This window comes from Vigna unguiculata, chromosome 5 (genome assembly GCF_037176805.1).
Source record: "Vigna unguiculata cultivar grain cowpea cultivar isolate G323 ecotype 2 chromosome 5, ASM3717680v1, whole genome shotgun sequence".
NCBI lineage: Eukaryota > Viridiplantae > Streptophyta > Magnoliopsida > Fabales > Fabaceae > Vigna > Vigna unguiculata.
Window position 1 is genome coordinate 28,817,618 of NC_140796.1, and position 24,116 is coordinate 28,841,733.

The 24,116-nt window shown below is 35.1% G+C and overlaps 2 protein-coding genes across 3 annotated transcripts; one reads left to right on the top strand and one right to left on the bottom strand.

The window, feature by feature from the left end:
* Window positions 1-810: 810 nt before the first annotated feature.
* Window positions 811-22,852, top strand: LOC114184866 (Transducin/WD40 repeat-like superfamily protein). Of its 2 annotated transcripts, XR_014995404.1 has the most exons (12): window positions 811-1,014; window positions 1,438-1,538; window positions 2,871-2,980; window positions 3,070-3,136; window positions 3,632-3,731; window positions 4,161-4,277; window positions 4,360-4,497; window positions 4,599-4,680; window positions 14,561-14,610; window positions 21,723-21,988; window positions 22,405-22,492; window positions 22,610-22,852. XR_014995404.1 is itself a non-coding variant. In XM_028072231.2 (10 exons), the coding sequence occupies exons 1-10, from the start codon at window positions 940-942 to the stop codon at window positions 21,906-21,908; spliced, it is 1,026 nt and encodes a 341-aa protein (XP_027928032.1). In that variant the 5' UTR covers window positions 811-939; the 3' UTR covers window positions 21,909-22,100. The 2 variants fall into 2 exon arrangements, 1 of the variants encoding a protein (XP_027928032.1); XM_028072231.2 differs by lacking the exons at window positions 22,405-22,492; window positions 22,610-22,852 and having other exon boundaries at window positions 21,723-22,100.
* LOC114184867 (P24 oleosin) lies at window positions 22,635-23,686 on the bottom strand. The gene has a single exon (XM_028072232.2). It carries the CDS (start codon window positions 23,590-23,592, stop codon window positions 22,927-22,929), a length of 666 nt encoding a protein of 221 aa, XP_027928033.1. The 5' UTR covers window positions 23,593-23,686; the 3' UTR covers window positions 22,635-22,926.
* Between the last annotated feature and the right edge of the window lie 430 nt (window positions 23,687-24,116).

A 24,116-nucleotide genomic window follows, 5' to 3' on the forward strand; every position in this document is an offset into this window, starting at 1 on the left:
TATCCATGGAGACGAGTTTGTTTGGCATCTCTAGTCCCGTTGGCATTCCTAGAAATAGGGATGCCAAAAAAATCTGTGCCTGCAGGTATCCTTGGATAAAACTTGCAACCGGTAGAAAATCGATATTGTAAATGGATATCGCGGGTAATGAGTACGGGTATTCTTTATACTCATATGTTAACAGGGCAGTACGAGTATCATAGTATTTGTATCTATGGATATCCGTACCCGCTATACTCTAATTTAAATTAAAAAAATGATAAAAACATTACTACATCGATTTTGGATAAGTTTTTTTTGATCAATTGGTTTTAAAAAATCTACATTTCTTTATAAATTGTCATTCAACATTAATTAAATAGGTTATTTGTAATTTGTTTGAAATTTATGAATATTTTGCATTGTATTTTTATTTGAATTTATGGTTAAAATAATTTGTTAAATATTAAATTTTTGTTTTATAAATACTCATGAGTACTCGTGGATATCCGTGTATATTAAAAAAAATATGTGGGTACCCGTATAACCGAATATCTGTATAAATACAAATACAAGTGTAGGGCAAATATTTATCTAGTGGGTAAGATAGGAGGAAACTATTACCCGTACTCTACCCGTCATGTTGACATTCCTACCTAAAAATATAGATACACTAATATAAGTCTTTATCATTGCTAATTAGTGTAAACATAAGTGCTTCTCAATATTTATTTCTTATTTTCATTAAAATAATATAATTTTAAAAATGTAAAACATAAATGTATTTATAACAGTACATAATATATATAATAAAATGTAGTGCTTCTTGAAGTTACTAATAAATAGCGGAGGAATATCCCAACCTGTCCCACCACCAGTTAAAGAACTGTGAAAAAGAGACGACGGATTGTTCTGCCGTGTTTCTTCCCTTTCACACTGTTGATACTTTGCTCGGCGAAGATGACGTCGTCGCTTACGGAGCTTGACGATGATTTGGTTCGCAGCATGTCCATAGGAGCCGTCTTCTCCGAATTCGTAACTCTTCTATTCCCTTTAAATTTCATTCTTTTAACTTCATTTGGGTACCCTCAGTCACATTTAGGCGTTTCTCGTTGCAAGGAAAAACATTTCTGTTAGGGTCCATTAATCTATTACGGAACCTTCTGTTCATATATCTAGCTTTAGGCTTTTATCTGAACTTATTGCCGTTGTTCTATTGGATCAAATTACTGAGATTCTTGAGCTTTTCCTTTTTAAACTAATATTTTTATGTTATTTTTATTTGATTTAAAGTGTGAGTAATTTGGAATATGAACGAGTGAAATATCTTTGAGGAACAAATCCTTGGTTCCTTTCAATCAATTTCTATCTTATATTCTTGTTGTTTTTGGTGTGGAAATGGTGGCTTCATCGCAACTGTGCCTTTTCTGTAGTGCTTAATTATCTTAGTATTTCCAGGGTGGGAAGATACACTCCATTGATTTTCATCGAAAGGATGATTTACTTGTCACGGCAAGTGAGGATGACTCAGTTCGACTTTATGACATCGCTAATGCCAAGTGAGTTTACTTTTATGAGAAAGAAGCAAATCTTAGCCTAAGAATTCAAAAAAATTGTTAAGTTCTATGGATATTAGCCTCACCAAAAACTTGTAATATAAAGATGAGTTGATTTTTTATTTCGTTGTACCTTTGCATGACAGTAGTATCTAGGAAGTGTTTAGCAAATAAATGGTGTTGGTTCACTCTTTTTAGTCTTGTTCAAGTTGCATCAATAGGCGTCCAGTATGTGTTTGATCCTAGACAAGTTTTTTTAATTGCGACAAGGTTGACGGGTATTGGACATGTGTAGAAGGTGTGTTTGATAAGTGTTCTGTTTGAAAAGTGTCTAACATGTTGACATGCTATGAGGTGTCATTGCTTCCTAGATGTTTTCTTTTACTTAATGGTGGGTGATTTTAGTTGTTGTTGAGAATCTATTCTTAACTGAGCAAATGGCTGTACTGGTTGCAAGCGTGTGCACTAGAAAGGACCCAAATGGTTATTGTAAGCAATTACTTTTGTCGGTTACTATTTGATAATTGGTGTATCTTTCTTGTCATTCTTATTAACATTTAGGGGACGGATTCAGTGACTTTAGTTAATTTTCATGTGTTAAATGACCAACTTCAATTTTCAAAAAAAAGAAAATGGAAGAAACCAATTAAAGATTGAGCAAAGTTAACTAAAGTTACGTGACTTTTCCGGAAAAAAAGTCACCGAAGGCGTTCCCTAACATTTGTGTTTTTTCAACAAGTATTAGTATCTTGGCCGTTATAATTCTATTAGCCGAAACTTTATACTTTCAAACTTGTTGCCTAACTAACGACCTCATCTATATTATTATGTAAAGAGGATACACTTTTTGTAATTACTTTTGGTGTCATTTTTAATTTAGACCATTTTATTCTTTAACAAATAAGAATAATTTTTATTTAATAAAATATGTAATTACTTGGCTTAACCTTTCTACTTAAAGGTATACACGACCTTCCACTCAAAAATAACTACCACATACATTTTCTTAAACTATTCTTACAACGTTATATATCTGCTCGAAATTGTATTGTGATGATAAGTCCTTCGAGATTAAGAAAAGAGAAAGATAGAATCAAATACCAAGCAACATTTTTGTTCTTAAGTTTGTTTTGTTTTGTCCAAAAAAGATATTTGCTTTATTGCAGAAGCTTAATTTGTTAATACAATAAACATTTGCTTGCAGTTAGTTATACTGATTAAGTTTTCCTTTTTTTCTCGGTGAAATGGTTTGCTTAATAAATGATCCAGTTTATATGATTTACTTTGCTTCATACATGAATAGTTTTTTTCTATGCATTTTACCGTGAATTCCAGGTTGCTGAAGACCACTTCTCATAAGAAACATGGTACAGATAGGATATGTTTTACTCATCATCCAAGCTCTGTTATATGCTCTTCAAAATACAATTTGGAGTCTACTGGAGGTGGGCATCTCTTTAAAACCATTTTAGTTGACAAGTTTCAGCAACAAGTTATGATTGCAGTTTTTGATTTCTTATTCTGTTTTTGCCAGAATCATTGCGATATTTATCAATGTATGATAACCGATGCATAAGATACTTCAAAGGGCACAAACAGAGGTTAGGTTTGAATGTTGATAAATGTTCTTTTTTACCTTGCAGAAGGAAAACTAGCTGCTTTTTTTTTAATTGCTACACTTTAGGCAGAAAACAATTCTTGTTTCTTATTGTTCTATCATTTTCTTCTTGTTTTGGGACATATTTGGCCTCTGGTAGTTAGGACTAAGGTCACTGTTTATAATTATTTGTATAAGCAGATGCTTGGAATTATATCTGGCCGCCAAGATTGTGAATTTTTTTATCATACATACAAATGAAATATAAGTAGTCTTATTTTCAACTTTTGGCGGACGGTAATTTTATTTGATTTTTAAATTTTTTTAAACGGTTTTTAATGTTTATCTTGTGCTACTGATGCATCTAAAGTAAGTTTTCCTTTGCCTCTCCCTTTTCTTTTTGAACCCGGAGCATAGATAAATTATTTTCATGTGCAATCAGAACAACAATTTGTCTATGATTCTGAGTATGTTAATACCTTTGTTATACTTTCTTTAGGGTTGTTTCTCTCTGCATGTCTCCAATCAATGATAGCTTCATGTCTGGTTCTCTAGACCACAGTGTCAGGATATGGGATCTTCGAGTAAATGCTTGCCAGGTTGGTAGTTTCCTTTTTGGTGGAGGGAGAGATTTAAAGTATTGATTTGAGTGTTGAATGTCAATTAAAATATTGTCTAGATTCTTAGTTATACTGGTGAATATCCTATATAAGACAAAATTACCAAGTAAAATATATAGAAAACAGGCTACTTTTTCCTACATATGCTTCTTTCAGTACTTAACATTGTAATATTTTGTTAGTGGTTGAGCTCAAGGACTGCATCACCTGATGCAGTTATAACATCTTGGTTGTGGCAACCACTGCAATTGCATTGATTGAGTTGACATGCTACAACCATAATGCAACCATGAGTTCACCTGTGATTTAAACCCATGTTTGAGCTTCAAAATGTTTATAATTTCACAGTGCACTGCAGAAAAATTGAAAGAGATAATTACGATTTATGCTCACTTTTATAGTTTTCAGGGCATCTTACGTCTACGTGGTAGACCTGCTGTTGCATATGACCAACAAGGCCTTGTCTTTGCTGTAGCAATGGAAGGGGGGGCTATTAAATTATTCGATTCCCGTTCTTATGACAAGGTTTTGTATTTGTGGCCTTTCTCTAGATTTTTCCATACTTCTCTTAACTTCACAACTTTGACATTGCCCCATATTGGTGTAGGGTCCATTTGACACCTTTCTAGTTGGTGGTGACACAGCTGAAGTTTGTGATATCAAATTCAGTAATGATGGCAAATCAATGCTTTTAACTACTACTAATAACAATATTTATATTCTTGATGCATATGGAGGAGAAAAGGTTAACTTCTTTGATCATTGAATCTTTTGCATTACATTTTCCTCATGCAATAGTGTGTTTGTTCAAATATGTGGAAGTTAATAGTTTTCTAACTTGTGCAGCGTTGTGGGTTTAGTTTGGAAGCATCTCCTGGTACTCCTATAGAGGCTACTTTTACCCCAGATGGGAAATACATGGTGGCAGGTATTACACATCATCTATTCACAAGTTAGCTTTTTAAAAGTTTTCTTTTTCACTGCATCTCATTTCCTGGTTTGTATTTACCAGTTAGTATGCAGAAAAACATGTTTTTGTTAATTTCTTCAATTTTTTTCTTTTTTGTTCAAATCTGGTTATTAGTTTAGTGTTTGTGGGTTTTGGTTGAACTGACAATATTTCTAATTGATGTAATTATAGTTATAAATGAGAGCGTCAAGTCTAGGCATTGTACATGTTATAATTATAAAAATAAAGAGCTCATCCTATATAATCAGGAATATTGCTGTAATTATAGAAATAAGGAGCTAATCCTCTATAATTAGGAATATCTAGATTATATATGTATTATTTGAACATTTTTATTTATTCTCATATCATATATTTGTTATTAGAGGATATGAAATTTCCTCTATTTATTGTATTGACTTATTTTTCTCAAAGCAAATAAAGCACTCATGTCCCAGAAACAAGGTTTCAGCTCAATGTTTCTCTCTTTCCCTGAGTTTAACATGGTATCAAAGGTTTTTTCTAAACCGTGCTGGTTTGGTAGATCCACTTTCTCTGGGGTATTTTTACTTGCAGACCTTTCTCCAGGTATAACTATTACACTTGGGCTTTCAAAATTAGGTTATGGTTAAGTGGGTTGTGCAACAAATCTCATCTCACTACCATGCTGAATTCATTCCTAAAGCACATCGTGAACAATGGATAAAGATTGATGCTCAGCTTTGTAGTATTATTAAATCCATTATTTACTCCTCACTCAAACCTGTTTTTTGTCCCCATAAGACCTGTGAGTTTGGAGTGCGGTTCGTGCCCTTTATACCAATGACGTACGACATGTGCCAAGATCTCATGACACTTGCTCCATGATGTTTTTGAGGGTCATATGTTTGCTTATCTTAGGTGGCTTCAAGTTGCCTTATGTGATTTTAGTGGCTCTTTCTACCATCTTTAGATGTAGATGTGATGAAGGAACTTGAGAACCACAGTACATTCTTTATGACCTTGGGCTGTATGGCTTGCCACAAGAGTATGCTACTACCTATAATCAAATTTTAGGATCACTAGTAAATTCTACTACGATTTTGTATTACTTGTGCTCCTCCGTGATCTTCATAAAATAAACATGGAGACATATACTTCATTTGTTGGTGAAAACACTACTTTTTGCATCACCAAGTAATAATTGTGGACACTCTCTCATAGGTAATTCTAAAAATCGTCCAAAATGTGAACATTGCCACTGCTTTGGACATACAATTGATGGGTGTTGGAAGCTACATGTGAAACCTATCATCCGCACAAGATTTCCCAGGCATCTACTACATAATCATCTATTACTCTTTCCCGCCTATTTGTATCCAACAACATCGGAAGACTTTATTAAATGGTGTGCGACACATCAATCCACTAGTAACACACTTCTATGACATACACAGTCCATCCCTTACTGCTGCCAATGGTTCACAAATACAAGCTTGCAACATTGGTACTACCCAACCCCTTCCATCCCTTAGTGTTGACTCTATTCTTCATTACCCAATTGACTCAATCCCATGATATCATCCTTACCTTCACTAAAGGTAATGTTACCTTGAAGGATAAGATATTAGGTCAAACAATTTGTGATGGATGTGAGTCATTTGACCTTTACCATCTTTATTCATCATCGTTAGTATGTGCATTGATGATCTCTCTCAATGATGATTAGTGCACAATGAGGACATCCCGAGTTAACATAATTGCAAAAGATGGTGTTTCTGTTGAGGTCTCTTTTTTTGAATCGTTCCATATTATCCAACTATTCATTATAATGATAACATTTGTACCCATTTTCCCACCCTTGTCAATCTCTGTTCACCACCACAAGATGACTTTGCATAAACCGAGATGCTTCTCTTGCACAACTTTAGGTATATCAACATCATTCATCACTTATTGATACACTTTTAGGTATCCATCTTTGATGGATAATGCTATGGTGGAGGTCATGCTTGATCATTTCCGGACACCTTCTTAGGTACTTTGTTCGCTCTCATTTGAAAGTGATTGGCTTATTGCTATTCAAAAAGGTACATATTCTATCCCTAACCCTTCTCTCTACTATGCAAACCTCAATTATCATAAACTTTCTCCCATAGAATATGATTCTTTGTCCTCATTATCTATTATTCCTATTCCTATGTCTCTAGGTGAAGCTTTATCTCACCCAGAGTGGCTACAGGCGATAATTGATGAGATATGTGCCTTTCAAAGTAGTGGTACTTAGGAGTTGGTTCCTGTTTGAGTTGACAAAACAACTGACAAATCAGTTGTTTGTTGTTGATGGTTTTATAGTCTTAAAACAAGACCTTATGGTAACATTGATCACTATAAAACTTGCTAGTTGCCAGAGGATACAAACAATTTCTCGCTTTAATGTAAACAAGGATGAGGGAAAACCAATTGAAAATAGAAAATAGTCAAGAGCAATAAATACAAGAAGCATGACAAGAAGGAATGAAAAGAAGATTTCAGGGAAGGATTACGAGAACACTTATACCTTTTTTTTGTGTATTAGAGTACCCTAAGAAAACATATTTTGCAGCCCTTGAGTCTAGTTTTCCCCTTTTCTGTTTGTGAACTTGTACAAATGAGACTCACTCAAATACACTACGTAGAAGGTTAAGTGTACGAGTTATATGTGAATAAAATGAATGGAGAACTTCCATTGGACTTTCTAATGACAAAACACTATAAGGTAATATGTTAAATAAATAAGTGACTAATTGTTTTTTTTCGAACATTATTTTGGAAAAGGAGTGCTCTTGTTTGTTATAGTAAGTGCCCGTTTTATCATTCAACAATTCTATTTTGTTGGGGTGTGTATACACATGGGGATTCATGGATTATCTCTTCTTTTTGAAACAAAGAATTTAATGTGTGATTGACATAATCTTTAGCATTATTAGACCTAAGTTTCTTAATAGTAACCCCAAGTTGATTTTTAATCAGTGACACAGACTGCATAACATTATTTTGGAAAAGGAGTGCTCTTGTTTGTTATAGTTAGTGCCCGTTTTATCATTCAACAATTCTATTTTGTTGGGGTGTATACACACATGGGGATTCATGGATTATCTCTTCTTTTTGAAAGAAAGAATTTAATATGTGATTGACATAATCTTTAGCATTATTAGACCTAGTTTCTTAATAGTAACCCCAAGTTGATTTTTAACAGTGACACAAACTGCATAACATTATTTTGGAAAAGGAGTGCTCTTGTTTGTTACAGTAAGTGCCCGTTTATCATTCAACAATTCTATTTTGTTGGGGTGTGTATACACATGGGGATTCATGGATTATTTCTTCTTTTTGAAATAAATAATTTAATGTGTGATTGACATAATCTTAGCATTATTAGACCTAAGTTTCTTGATAGTAACCCCAAGTTGATTTTTAATCAGTGACACAAACTGCATAACAACAGAGCTAACCTCAAGGAGAAAAAGCCATGTTACCCGTGTACAATCATCAATAAAGTTGATAAACCATTTAGTCCCTTAAATATTAGGAACATTGGAGGGACCCCAAACTTTTGTATGAACAAGGTAAAAAGGAGAAGTGCTTATTTTATTACTCATAGGAAAAAGTACGTGCTTGTGTTGTGCTGGCTCACACACCTCATAATGAAGACTCTATAGATTTACATTCTTGAACAGAGAAAGAAACAATAGCTTTATGACACAAAATGAAGGATGTCCTAAACGACAATGAAACAATTTTTTTTTTTGTTGGTAATGGAGGATTCAAAAATCAAAGATTGACTTTTAATGGGCATATTCAAATCTTCCATTTAGTAAAGGCCATTTCATATTCTAGCATATCCAATCATTCTCACTGATTTCTTGTCCTGCAATATGCAAGAGTTGCTATAAAGGATCACATTACATGTGAGATCCTTGGTAAGTTTTTGTATATATATCAGGTTTGTGAACAATTTAGAAACATGTAGAATGTTTTTAAGAATTATGATTGGGTTTACTTGGACATCTCCTTGACTAGCTACGGTTCTCATGTTTCCATCTATGGAAATTTTCTTGTTGCTAAGACATGGGGAATATGTGGAAAAGTATTTAAGGAGGGTTGTCATATGATCTGTGGTTTCAGAGTCTAAAATCAAATAATGGGTAAAGGGTGTATTTGAGACATTATGTCTAACAAAAAGTGGTAACCTATCCCAATATGTCAATCAAATAATGGGAAGGATCTTACTCTTTCTTGCTCCTCATGGTTGAGCTGGATAGATTCTCCTTGATTATCAGGATCTCTATAATTCTCATGTATTGTGAGTCTTGTATCCATTTTTCATTTCAGCCATTACAATTATGTGTGATTAGGGCACAAAGAAATAAACTGATAAGTTGATAAGTGAATGCACAATTATGTAGGCCTGAGATTGTGCAACAACTAGAGGTTGATTAGACGCACACAAAGAACATGCAACAATGAAGCTACGATGAAGTTTGCAACAATGAAGCTATGATGAAGTTTGCAACAATGGAAGCTGTGATTAGGTTTGAGCAATGAGGACTGTGATTAGGTTTGCAACAATGAAAGCTATAATTATAGGTTTACACAACAATAAAGACTACAATTAAATCACATGATTAGAGGCTCCTAAGGATCAAGAACTCTGATACTATCTCTAGTTTAGAAAATATTTTCTCTCTTGTTCAATCTCATTACATACATCTGGCTTAAATATACATACATTGATTGGATAGTTTATGAAATAAGCACAACCTATTCTAGAAAACAAATTCCTGAAATTGTGGAATTGACATGTTAGAAATAAAAATAAGATGCAACCAATGTACAAAATTAAAATTAATAGGAATAAAATCTGAAACTTCCTAAAATATCTTGATAGAATAAAATATAAAATTTCTAAAATATCTCAATTTCAACAACCAAATCTGGTGGTTTTGTAATATTCACCCTAGCCCACTAGAACAAATCTTGTGTGATGTCTACCAATGACATGCTGGCACCTTGGTGTGTGAACATTGTGTTATAAGGCAAGTGTATCTCATGTAATAGTTGTAGTGCACTAAAAAGTCCAGATATTGTACACACAAAACTAGTGAATGATTGTCACCAAGAATTCACAATCTTCAATGGGTGAGACAAATTCATAAATAAGCTTCACAACAAGAAATTAGAAAAAAAAAACACTCATGAGGAACACCTAGGGTTGTGCTTTTAGGAACTCAATGCCTCTAAATTGACTTTGGTTTGATTCCTTTTATCACCTTACTGGAAGTACATAAAATAATATTCCATCACTTTTGGTCATGGACAAAAGATCTATTTGTAAAATTACTCTTAGTTGCTCATATAAGAATAAAATCCAAAAAAGCATTAATAACATGAAAAAAGGGAATTAGGAATTAGATCAATGGTGTTGCAATTGTCAACCCCAACTGGCTAGTTAAAGAGTTTTATCATACAACACTAATTGACTAAAGTCATTTTGCCTCCATTTACACATAAGATGATGTGGGATTTCCATCATATCCTCTCACTTTGAAGACTAGACATCTCAAGTGTGGAAGTAAATATTTATGGGTGGTGTGACAATGGCTTGAAAGCAGGTGTTATGATAGGCTCGAAAAACCTCGCTAGGATAGATTTTGATATCATATTAAAAAGTAAGTTTAAGCCTAACTCATCTTGTCAAAACTGGTTTGTAGGGCGAGGTTTGCATCTTACCTATATATTATGATTTTGTAATATCACTAGTCGATGTTAGATCTCCAACAAAACCCCTCATGTCAAGTAAACATTTCAAGTGTGGGATTAAATATTTGTGAGTCTGATAGCACTAGCATAATAGTCCCAAAGAACTTGACTAGGATAGGTTTTAATACCATCTTAGTAAGTGGGTTTATGCTTAATTGAACCTCACGAGATCTACTTGTAAGGTGAGGATTGTACTCTATTTATATATTATAATTCTACCTTATTCCTAGTCGATATAGGATCTCCAACATGTATTAAGTGCTTTGTGTGAGTTTGAAGATGAGCATTCAATTTTGTTCTACTTGATCCTTTCTTTTATAGACTATGCTGCTACTTAGTCTTGCTACTTAGTCTTGGCTAGGGCACCTACTTACCCTTTTTTCAGCTATTGTCACTTCATTGTTGTAGCAGAAAATAGGTTTCACTGACTGAACAAGCTTTTTCGAGCTTTCATATGTTATTCTTTTTGAAGATTGTACCTTTTGATGTATAGACTTGAGAGATGTGTTAGAATATAATTAGCTGTTACAATTTCTAGGAAATCAACCTTTACATGATATCGAAAATTAGGATGATTGATTATGATTGATTCCTAATTATTAGGTGTCTTTATTGTACTTGATTCTATTGAATAGTATAAATACATATTGTGTGGTTTTCATTAGACACACAATACATTTAGAACATATACAATTTTATATGGTATCAATAGTCTTGGATCTTTTTTTTTTGGGTGAACATTACCCTGGCCACTGTGTGGCCCTCTTTGTCACTGAGCGTACTTTTCCTCCGGTGACTGCTATGAACAAGGTTGTCTTCTTCCGGCGACCACTGCGCTTCATTTATCGCTCCAATCTGCCGTTGCACGCGCCCACATGTGTGACACTTCCCGATGTGTCCGTCTCACACGCTTGTCTCCGGTTGGTTTTTCTCACTATTTCGGCACGAGCCACTTGTCGACGCGCCCTCTGCCTCCTTCCTCACACCCAAGTGCACCTTTTTAGCCCATTTCAAGTACTTTTCCCATGGCTTCCGAAAGCTCACACTCAAGTCGTGGTGAATATCGTGGTCAACGCCCTTGTTGCAATTTTTGTCAACTGTTTGGCCATATTGAGGAAGAATGTCGTACAAAGGCACAATAACAACACAAGACAATTAATATTGCTTAGGTCAATTTTCCAACACCATTAAATGAGGTTTTAATTTTAGTTGATGCCTATAATGAGTTTCTCCAATACAAGGCAGCCATACAGCCTACACAACCTGTCACTGCCGTTGCTCATGGTAATCTTGTAGCCTATATTTCTAAGTTCTCCTCCCTTTGACCTTGAATTCTTGACTCCAGTGCCTCTGACTGGCTTATTTAGATTGTTTACCTTATGTTACCATGAGAAATGGCTCTCAAATGAAAGTTCATGGAAGTGGTCAAATACACCCTTCTTTTAATCTTACCCTAGATTTTTGTGCTTTATATTCCAAGGCGTCCTATTAATTTCATCTCCATAAGCAAGCTCACTCACCCCCAAGATTGCTCTATTCTTTTTGCTAATAATTATGTTATTGTTCAAGATCAACATACAGGATAGGCGATTGGTGCAGGACATGAGTCTCGAGGATTATACTATCTGTCACAATCAGTTGCTTGTTTCTCCACCACATCTTAAGCTCTTGAGCATCAACGCTTAGGTCATCCTAGTCCTACCAAAATACAAGATCTTTACTCCATTCTGGTTCGTGTCTTTGGTTGCACATGCTTTGTCCATGACCTTACTCCAGGTAAAGATAAACTTTCAGCCAGATCTATCAAATGTATTTTCATTGGTTACTCACGGCTTCAAAAGGGGTATTGTTATTTTTGTCCTCAACTTCAATGATATATAGTTTCTGTTGATGTCACCTTTTTTTGAGACTACCCTTTCCTACACTTTCCCTATATTGGATGTCAATGTTACAATAGAATTTTAAGAAGACTCGCCTATTCCTGATATATACATATTTTTGATCTAGATTATAGGGACATCTTTTATGTGGCCAAAATAACTTTTGTTCGTCTCTTTCGGGCTATGACTGCTATTCATCATGGGCCTCTTCATCAGCTAGATATTAAAAATGCATTCTTAGGTGGTGAATTGTAGGAAGAAGTTTATATGGATCAACCCCCTGGTTTTCTTGCTCCCGACGATTCTTGTCTTGTTTGTAAGCTTCAACAGTATCTTATGGTTTGAAGCAGTCTCCTTGGGCTTGGTTTGATCGTTTTAGTTTTGTCTTAATTCAGTGTGACACAAATTCTTCGATACATAAGAAATGCTCCAGGATTAGAATTATTGTATGAAGACAAAGGCAATATTAAGATCACTCATTACTCTGATGCGGATTGGACAAGATGACCAACAGATAAAAGATCCACTTCTGGGTCCTGTGATCTTATCATAGAAAACCTTATCTCATGGGGAAGTAAAAAGCAAAATATAGTTGTCAGATCTACTCCAGAAGCAAAATATCGTGCTATGGTAGTAGCCACTTGTGAGCTTACGTGGCTTAGGCAACTACCACTACTTAAAATAGGAGACATCCATGAAACAAAGCTTCTTTGTGATAATCAAGTTGCACTTCACATTGCATCAAACCCAGTCTTCCATGAAAGAACCAAAAATATTGAAATTGATTGTCACTTTGTTAGAGAAAAGGTCCTCTTTGGAGAAATCACTACTGATTTTGTCAACTCTAGCAATTAGCTGGTTGATGTATTCACCAAGTTCCTTAGAAGCCTTCAGATTGAGTACATTTGTAACAAGCTTGATGCATAATAACATATATGCTCCAGCTTGAGCGGGAGTGTTAGAATATAATCAACTGAGATTTCTTGGAAATCAACTGTTACATAATCTTGAAAATTAGGATTATTGATTCGTATTTATTAGGTGTCTTTATTGTAATTGATTATATTCAATAGACACACATTACATTCAGAACATATACAATTCTATAAGATGCTTTCTAACTTCAAGCATTAAGTGCAAATATTCTTGTCGATTTCCTTTGTCTTTGTAAGAGTTAAATTTAAATACCCTTCATAGGGTTAAGAATTAGAGGTTTGGTCTTCCACTATTTTGTATTTTCTTCTTTCTTTTATGATATTTTGAAGTGTTGCATATGATTGATATTGTTTGTGGTGTCCATATAGGTGGTGACAAACAATATAGTCTTGACACTCATTTCTCTTTAAATCCTGGCTTATACGAAATAAATATAGCAGTGTTATATCCTGTAAATTAAATATTGAGACAGATGCATTGACAAGTCATGTTTCTAACAAGTTTTGAAGTTTATCAGATGCAAAGTCTGTTCTTAAAATTAAAAGGAAGGAAAGACCGGACAAACTATGTAATTGTACAACATATATATGTTAAGAATGATGCATGTTCAGATGAGACAATAGATTCTGATTTTAATTAAGATTATTAATTAATATTTGTTTATGCTAATCAAAACACATGATGATGGTCTGCTTAAATTTGACCTAACAAATCTATATGATCCAACTTGAGGAGAAGTGTTAGAATTTTTCAACTTGTTTTGAATAGGTTAACTTATTAAAATGGTTTAGCTTATTTTTAATACTTATTGTGTCCTGTGTAGTCTTTTCAGATATTTTTTGAGAAAGGACTCTTATAAATACATGAATCAGCTAAGAGATGAATTAGTCTCTTGAGCATTCTTTCTCATATTTTCATTCTCAAGGGATTATAGGCAATTGATAAGAGAAGTTTATAATTACAATCAGGTTGATGACTGGTCAAACTGTAGAACTTGTTAGATCAGAAAATGAGAAATGTCATTTTGTTTTTAATTATGATTTCCTTTCTATAATTTCTTATTTAATTTGTTGAGCCCAAGAGTAGTCCATAAGAGATGTAATTTGTAATATACATCATACATGGTTCTTTAAACGAAATTATTGTCAATTACTGTCGATGCACTATATAATGGATAGTCTGCATTAAGTTACGTTTGTTCTACCATTAAAATTTTTCTTAAGTTCTAAAGAATATATAATTTCTTAATTTTGATCTCTAAGGCTCAGGAGGTGGAACCATGCATGCTTGGAGTATTGAGACGAAGAATGAGGTATTCCCTATTTTGTACTATAATATGATTCTGCTATACATAGTTTTTTATTTAATTCTAAAAGGATGCTTTCAATTTGAGAGATGTTTGAACCCTCATCTGTAATTAATAGATGTAGACATGTTTATTGATGCATTAGTGGAATAATTGAAGTTGTGGAATATCTCCCGTTACTTTTGTGTTGAACTGATGGTGTTGTAGGCCCAACATGATGCATAGATACCAAATGTCTGCGGTTCAGTTTTGAGCATTACTGAATTATGCCCATTGAATATGTCTTCATTCTATATTGTGATAAACGTGCATATATAAATTTAAAATTAGTAAAATATACACAAAGATAGCCCTTATAATTAACTACGATGTACCCTCCGAATTTTCAAATTAGTAAAAGAAACTGCTTTATTGATGGGTACCTAAAACCATTTACACTTAATGTCCAAAGACTTCCTCAGTTCATGAAACATTTAATTTATTTACTGAAAACTGTAAATGTATATTCTTTGTAATGAGAAAAGAGTATATGTTTAAATGAAAAAAAAAATGAGTGTCTATATGACTAAACTATACTCTATAGTAGTGAATGTTGGAATTTAAAGGGACGATGTGAGAAAAAAGTAAAAATCACAAATTATGACAAAAGCAAATGGTTGTGTGTGAGGTGATATTTAAGTGATACCTATCAAGGAAAATCTGACATTTTTTATGATGGTTTGACCTTGTGCATATAAGGCATTGGAAGCACTAGTGAGGAGAGTATAGACATTTAAGGTGAAGAGAGAAATAATATACATTTATGTGATATATTCCTCTTATATTTCAATTAGCACAATTTAGGAATATATATACATATAAAGCATGACATAGGGTTGGACCCAAGCTCATACAAAATGTATGCCCTTTTGAGTTGGAGCATGTAAATCATATGTACCAAGCTTGATACATATATAATCAATCCTAGGACCCCACAATGGTTTAGTGATGATATCTGCTAACTGATCATTGGAATTAACAAATCAAGGAATAATGTCTCTAGATACAAAAGGAAAGTAATTGATATACACAAATGCAAGTTTTTTTTTTATGCCGGCCAGCGGGCTATGCGGGCCAGGCTTTAACGGGTTTGTGGGTTCAATGTCTTGGCTTGTCTCACGTATTTTTTGCGGGTCGGCCCGCTAGGCCAGACCCTTATTGCCACCCCTATAAGGAACTCTTTTAGCCAAATAAGCTGACAAGATGCAGAAGCCATTGCTATATACTTTGCTTCTCTACTAAATCTTGCCACCACATTCTACTTCTTTCTTAGGGACGAGAGTTTTGTAAAACACGAAGAAAACCAACATGCAAAAAATGGTTCATCTGCTTATACTAACAAGTTATTCAAAGAACAAGTGGATTTGAGTTATTGAGAGCTTAAGAATCCAAATGTGAAATCAAGATAGGAAAGAAAAATCCAATCTTTTCAAAGACATAAGGGTTGCCTCATTGGTAGATGGGTCGACTATGGCCTAAAGGAGATAAGTAAGTTCTATAAAATATCAAAAACACACAAATTTTTAATTGAAGGTGAGAGACTTTGAATCACCCCTCTCATGTTCTCATTTATATTGATAGAATTTTGATACAATGAGTAGGGGAAGACTGAAAATCAAAAGACAGAACTAGAGTCCTAGATGCATAGAAATGTATAACTTAGGTATACAAAAGACAGAACTATTAAAGACCTATTCTAACATTGTCCTTCAAGCTGGGGTATAGAAATTTCATGTACTAATCTTGCAACAAATAAATTCAATTTGAGGTCCTTTTAATGATTTTGTTAACTCATCTACAAGTTGATCATTGGATCTATCAAACTTAGTATAAAATTCCTTGGACAACAACTTGCTTGAATGAAATGAAACAATGTTTTGTTCTCTTATCACAATATATATTCATTTGCTAAATCTCACATAAGTTTAGCTGTTGAAGGAATTGTTTCATCCATAAACTTTCACAAATAAGAGATGCCATTGGCCTATATTCATCTTAAGCAATTAATAAGGAAACTACATTGTTTAATCCATAAACTTTCACAAATAAGAGATGCCATTGGCCTATATTCATCTTAAGCAATGAATAAGGAAAGTACATTCTGTTTCTTGCTTTTTCAAAAAATAAATTTTCTCCAAAATAAACACAATATCTTGTAGTAGAGCATTTGTCAGTGGTGGATCTTGTCTAATCAGCATCACAATGCCTAGCGATTTGGGTATTTCCTTTAACTTCATATTGCAACCTTGTCCTGAGGTCTGTTTAAAATATCTTAGAATATGAATGATAATCGCATGATCAATACAAAGGATGATGCATGAACTGACTAATAACACCAAAGATAGATCATGTCCTATAATAGTAAGATAAATAAGTTGTGCCCTCGACAAATGCTTATAAACTTTTTCTCTATACAATGTTTATTGGCCTGCACCCACACTAAGTTCTGCCTTCGACAAATGCTTCTTCAATTGCTTCAAAGCTTCATCTCTATCCATGAGCTCTCCTTTAACAACTTTGGCTTTTACTTCCCCTGGTACAACTTGCACTATTTTAGAGGATTGACGCCCTATAAACAACTTCAAATGGTGTTGTACCTATTGAGTCATGAAATGTGGTGTTGAACCAAAATTTTGCCCATGGGATCCATGTAAGTCACTCTTTAGGTTTGATCCGTAATAAAACATTGCAAATAACTACCAAGACATCTATTAGTCACTTCTGTCTGTCCCCGATTGAGGATGATATGCTATAGTCATCTTCAACTAAGTCCCCTGCATTTTGAAAAAACTCCTTCCAAAATGAGCTCATGAACAATGAGTATCACTCACCATTTAATTAGGAATGCCATGGAGCCTCATTACTTCTTCACAAAATCTTCCAACAATCATCCTAGCAGTTTAAGAATGCTTCAATGGCACAAAAATGGGTGGTATTTAGTTAAATGGTCTGCAACTACCAATATAGCTTTGAATGAAGTTCATGCTTATGTCTTCCCAAACTCTCTCCGGAATTGGGAGTGACTACACTAGTCCTCTTGGAGATGCATAGACGTATTTTTGCCTTTGACAAGTATCACGGGTTTGGATAAATTTGAGAAACTCCACACTTATGTGTGGAGTGTATAAAACTGAGTGCCATGTTTGTGGGGAGGCATGAAACTCTTCTAACAACATTGGGATCCAATGGGAATTCTTAGCAAGCATCAATCTCTCCTTGTATAGTATAACTCCAAACTTATACATGAACCGAGTGGAGACCTTATCAGGGTTTCCTTGATGAAACTCCTCTATCACTTTCCTCCACTTATTATATTCATGCACTTATGTCACCAATTATTGGCAGTCCAACCAAACGGGTATATATATCATACTCTTCAATTCTAATTCCTCAACTTTTCTCGACAAAGCACCAACACCTTTATTCTCATTTTCAAGCTTGTGCACTATCTCGAAATTAAAACCCAAAAGTTTTGTCACCCAGTTTTGTTGAATTTTGTTTGTAGTTCCCTGTTGCAACAACCGTTTGAGACTCTTCTGATTGTAAACCTTGAACTTCCTCCCTATTAAGTGTGCCTCCAATGTTGAATGGCTAGAGCAACAACCATTAACTCCCTGTCATATGATGACCTAGATATGCTTTGAAGCTCAAGGCTTTCCTGAGTACGCTATAGGTCTTCCATCTTGCATTGCCCTAATTCCAACTCTTGATGTGTCATACTCCAGCTCATTCTTTTTCGAAATCTGGAAGGCGTGATACTAGCGTTGTGATTTTTCTTTAGCTCTTCAAACGCCTTCTAAGCTTCACTGCATCCAAAGCTATCGGTTTTTTTTGTTAAACCATTGAGTGGCCTTGCAATTTTACCATAATTACTAATGAATTTCTGGCAGTACCCCATAAGGCAAAGGAATCTGCAAACTCCTTTCATGTTTTTCGGTATGGGCCAATCCACTACATTGCTAAACTTTTCCATATCAATAGTAACTTTGTGAATAGAGATTATGTGTCCCAAACACTCCATCTTCATGCCAAAACTACACTTGACCTAGTTAGCATATAATTGATGTTGTCTCAGAATTTCAAGCACCTCAATTAATTGCTGCAAGTGTTCTTCCCATTCCCTGTTGTAGATAAGAATGTCATATCTCTAAGACATTTTTTTTCTAAACAAGTCTCTAAAATCCTTATTCATGAGAGATTGAAATGTTGAGATTCATGACAAGCCCGAAAGGCATTACAAAATATTCGTAATTCGCGCGTTGATTTCATCACACATGAAACTTGGGTACTTGTGCAATTAAGCACTCAAATTGACTTATGTACTCCTCCATGGTCCGTGTCTAATGAAGGCCGTCAGTTGGTCAACGACACTCCCTTCTCCCCTTATACTACCTATCCAATAACTCTTTCTTCATCTCATGTCAAATCAATTTAATCGTTCAATAGAAAGTTGAAGAAGTGTATCATTCCTCCTTCCATGCACAACTGAGTGAGCTTCACTCTCACAGCTTCACTGGTTTCTTGTATCTTGAAATAGATCTCAGTTCTTGATATCTAGCCAACAGGGTCTTCCCGACTAAACATAAGTAGAAGTTCTATTCTTTTCATTGATTGAGGAACATAGTTAGTTCATCCCCTTCTAAGGGCTAGTCTGCTTCATATTTTTCGTGTCTTTTGAGCCAATAGAGCCCTCTCCGACCTTGTTCATACTTATGCTAGAGCTACGAGTCATAAGCTCCTTCAATTTCGATTGATTATCTTCAACTTCCTTCCTTGTTATTTCTATTGTATTTTTATTATGAACCGTCGAATCTCCATTATTGTTTTCATATTCGTCAGTTCTTCTTCGACGAGATCAACCCACGATTCCATTACGACTATATATGTTGGTTCTCCTTGTTTCTCCTTGTTTCTTTTATTCCTTGGTGCCATTCACTGATCAGTGAAGGGTTTCCGAAGGTCAGATCAATTGTTAAAGATTCACACCATGAAACAAGAAACAAAAGAGAGTGGGGGAAGACATATTTGAGTATTAAATGACTGTGTTTTCTTGATGTTTTATTTTTTCTTTGCTTTTTATTTTCTTTGTATTTTATTTCCTTTTCTATAATTCTGAATTCCTTTTTCTTTTCTAGGTTTAGCATTAATTATTGTCTTGTACGTGTTGGTGGTTACACAACTCAGGAACCACCTATAAACTGCTCTCAACCTCTCTTTTATAAGTTCTGTCTTTTCAGAACTGTTGAATTGTAATACGTTTGAGTTTCTCTTAGTAAACCTCATTCAGTCTTTCTGTACAGTCACATGACTGTTTCACAGTTTCATTTATTTTCTATCTCTAATACTGAGTAACCAATCTTATGCCGAGAGCAAGGCTCCTCTAGAGTAACTAACAAAGTTCTCTATTCAACAAAACAGCAAAAGAACCAAACCCGTTGACTCCACACCTGATACTGATAATAGAAAAACATTTCTCCTCTTTCTCCTCTAAGTAACTGCTCTAGACCATCCATTACCCTTGCTCTTCTCTCTCACATATATCCCTCCCCATCTTGAACGGTGCTTCACATGATGAACTAGAAGCTCGCTGGGCCTGTTTGCTCTTTGGACCCAAACAAGGAACGACATTGGTTTGGTGAGAGTAAGGCGGGGAGTGGACATCAGCCACCTAGCAGTATCGAACAAAGAATGTGTGTGTGGTTGTGAGTGGAGCTGATTCAACCTTTGGGATTGACAAAGTTGGTCATTGCTTGGAGAGATGCTCCAGATCTGGTAGGTACCGAAGATAACTCTGACTATGGACTAATGGCGGATAATGACAAATGGTATACAACGGTAGAGACTGTGCAAGACAAGAAAGAGGCCAGCTGAGCAAAACTGATCGATATTATACCATAAATAGAAGAGTTTAGATCACCTCTCTTTCTCACAAACTTATGTTCTCATATATACGCTGAGTAGAGAGAAGAATGATAGTTGAATCCCGAAGCGTATGGGAGAGCTTAATTTTCATCTCGCGACTCGTTTCAATTTAGTATTATAATGGTTGGATGGGGCTGGTTGTATGACCCAACTCATTTGTTAAATGAAAAAAAAAAAAACATAGGTGGATAAATATTTGACCGAAGAGAGTAAGAAAGAAAGATTTCAATTTTCAATGTAGTGGCAGGTTCTAGAGAGTCACCTTTTTTAAGTTTTTGGGTGCAGTGATAATTTCCAGTCACCTTTTTTTGGATGCTCTAGTAATTTTAGAGGGAGTTACCATCTACTAATTGGACTTTAAAATGTTTTAAACAAAATGGATTAAAATTTTAGGTTAAAAACGGCTCCCAATTCTTACCCACTAAAAGCCATAGGGTTGTCTATCCTTGCTCACAAACGACATGAGGCCAAATTTGAGGCCGTGCCACTGCCAGGTAGGTTGATGCTGTAACAAGAGTCGCCACCGTGAGAGGTGCCACACTGAGTGTCATCTCTGCCAATGGATGCTACGATTCAAGCTATGAGACGAGCTGGAGATTGAATTGTACTATACGAATACGATACAAGAGAAAAACGAGTCTTCAAGCAATGTGTATTGTGTTGTACGATTCGTACCGTGTATTGTACTTATACTTAGCACCATAGAGACAAGTGTAAAGTCAAAAGACAAAACCAGAGTTCTAGATTTAATTCATAAGTACAACACATAGCAATGTTCCAATAAAAGTAGACGAGAAAATAAAAGATTGAGCTTAAAATTAAGAGATTACAATTTGTACTAATGTTTTTGATAAGATTCAAAAGAAAAAAAGGGATCAAACCAAAGTATACTAAGAAAATAAAAATATGTAATGTTGAAGATCACATTTATTTATTCCTAAGGTCACAAGTAGGTAAACTATTCATAATACATTTGTTTTGCATCCTAAAATTGTGTAAAAAAAGTAAAGTCTCTATCTTTAATAAACTCCAAAACAACATTATTTAGCAGGGTACATAATTTGTAAATAAAAAAAAAAGTCACTTTAAACCAATATTTATATTTTATCAATGTATTAGCGCGAAATATGACAAGCATCTGGTTTTCTTCCATGCAGGTGGCATGCTGGAGCAGCCATATTGGCGTGCCTTCGTGCTTGAAGTGGGCCCCTCGCAGAGCCATGTTCGCTGCAGCTTCAAGTGTTCTCACGTTTTGGATACCTAATAATGATTCAAAGTTGAAAACTGATAATGGTGGTAATGACGCTGAAGCTGGATCTCAACCCCAAACACTTCTCCACTGAACTGAATATTTCCTTCCTCTCCCACCCCGCTACAATTTTGTTTGGCTGTATAAAGAAATCAACTACAGCTTGTTAATTTCGTAAGCTTCCTAGTCTGGTTTCATTTCTTGAAAATTTTGTGATGCTTGAGGATGTCGCCCATTGTAAATTCCATCACTGAATGCAATTTATTTTGTTTAATGTTTTTAACTATATTGAATTATGTTCTTTATTGATTAGACAAATTTTTTCCTAGTACACTCTAGGGCCTTTCACATTTTAAACACGTTTTAACAAGCTAATGTAGCTAAATTTTGCTCTTTAGGGGTTCTTTTTTTTTTTCACTATCGGGAAGAATTTTTATAAAGTTTAAAACATTAACTCACAAGGCGGATCTTGTGTTAGAGAAGAAGGCTTTCTGAGTTTTGACTATGATATTGATTAACTGTGTTCATTGAAGAACAACGAAGGAAAACCGTTTAAGTTAATTTCCTCATCGGCATTGATATTTTTGCAGCTCAAAGCTTCCTTGTGCTTAAAAGATGTAACTGGCAAATCTAAAGGTTTCTGGCTGAAGTGCTGTGCAGTTAAGAAAACTTTCTTAGGTGCAATCTGTTAGTCCTTTGATTTTTATTATGTTAGAAAATTATTAATAAATCTGTTTAAAATTGTCGTTGTTCACACGGGTTTTGTTGTACGCCTTTTCTATCCTGTATGAGAAGAAAGAAAGTGATTACATAAACCAAGGGAAAACAAACTTCACATTGAATTCAACAGTAGTGAAAGTGAAAACTGCAGAACACATTTCCAGCATCCATATACACCGGAGTAGTAGCTAGTAGTACCCCTTTTTATGACATGAAGCAAAATACATCCTTCTACAAACCAAGCTACAAACCAAGCTAGACAACAAAACTACAAACCAAGCTAGACAACAAAACACAGACCTACATAGAATACCAGAAGACACAGCACTGACAAAGGCAAAGCAAGAGGTACATTATTATTTTCCGACATAAACCGCATCATATCACAATACTCAGTCTGTTGCGGTTGTTGCTATTAGTGTTGTTCTCTTTATCTCCTTTGCATCTTTTGCTTCCTTCGCACTCTTTTCCTTTGCATCCTGAGCCTTATTCTGTATATCCTGCCCAACTTCCTTAGTTTTCTGCCCCACTTCCTTTGTCTTCTGCCCCACGTATTCTGCAGCATCCGCCAGTTGATGCTTCGCCGCTGCCGCCAGGTTCACCTGCACCGGCCCCTGGCTCTCTCGGATGCAATTCAAGATCCACGAGAACGACGACATTGCGGTCAGCTCGAAAGCTCCCGCCGTCAGAAACCCCGCCACTGCCAGCCCGATTACCACGGTGGCTGGAACCAGAATCGGGCTGAACAGAATGAAAAGTGGGATCGCCACCGCTAACCCCGTTAAAGTTCCAGCCAGAGTAAGTCCGCCCAGAAGAAGGAGGACGCCGCCGACAGGAAGGCCGACGACAACAGCGAGGATCTGGGAGGCGGAGGGAAGTCTCTCAGCAGTGTAAGAGCTGGTCTTACCTCCAGATTCATAGAACTGTGGGGGAACAACAGCACGTTCGTAACGAGGTCCTGGAACGACACCAGCTTCGTAGTGTTGGGTTGTGGTGTGGACTTGGACATGGTGGGGTGCTTGTGTGCGATCACTCATGACGGATGTGCGATCATTCATGATGGATGAAGATGTAACAGATCAGGAACAAGACTTTCTAGAGAAAGATTTGCAAATGTGTGTTCACTTACTGAGAGAGATAGTATGAGAGGGTGGTCTTTATAGAGAAATGTGAGTGCTGCTTTTCATGACACGTACATGATACATGGTGCGTTGAGGCTTTGCATGAGGAACAGCTTTCATTCTGCCCTCCACTGTTTTATGTATCAGAAAAAGTTAAAATCCAGCGCATAAATGATGACAGACAAATGAGAAGAATAATATTATTTTACTTAGAACTTCTATAACTATGATAATTTAATTTTCACTTTAATATTTTTAATTTTATTTTCAGATAATTTTGTTTCTCATTTTAAATTTCAGTATACATTTTTACAAGTGATCAATTTGATCTTCTATTTGGTCTTTAAGTTGTAATAGTTCGACTTCGGCTCATATTATTAATTTATCATTATCATCAAATATTTAGTGTCCATGTATCACATAATTTAATATGAAAATAGTGAAATAGATTAAAAGATAAA

Coding starts and splice junctions, on each gene's coding strand:
- LOC114184866 (XM_028072231.2), top strand. CDS start 940: ATGACGTCGTCGCTTACGGAGCTTGACGATGATTTGGTTCGCAGCATG. Junction 1,015..1,437: donor GAGCCGTCTTCTCCGAATTC/GTAACTCTTCTA, acceptor TAGTATTTCCAG/GGTGGGAAGATACACTCCAT. Junction 4,681..14,560: donor TGGGAAATACATGGTGGCAG/GTATTACACATC, acceptor TTGATCTCTAAG/GCTCAGGAGGTGGAACCATG.
- LOC114184867 (XM_028072232.2), bottom strand. CDS start 23,592: ATGAATGATCGCACATCCGTCATGAGTGATCGCACACAAGCACCCCAC.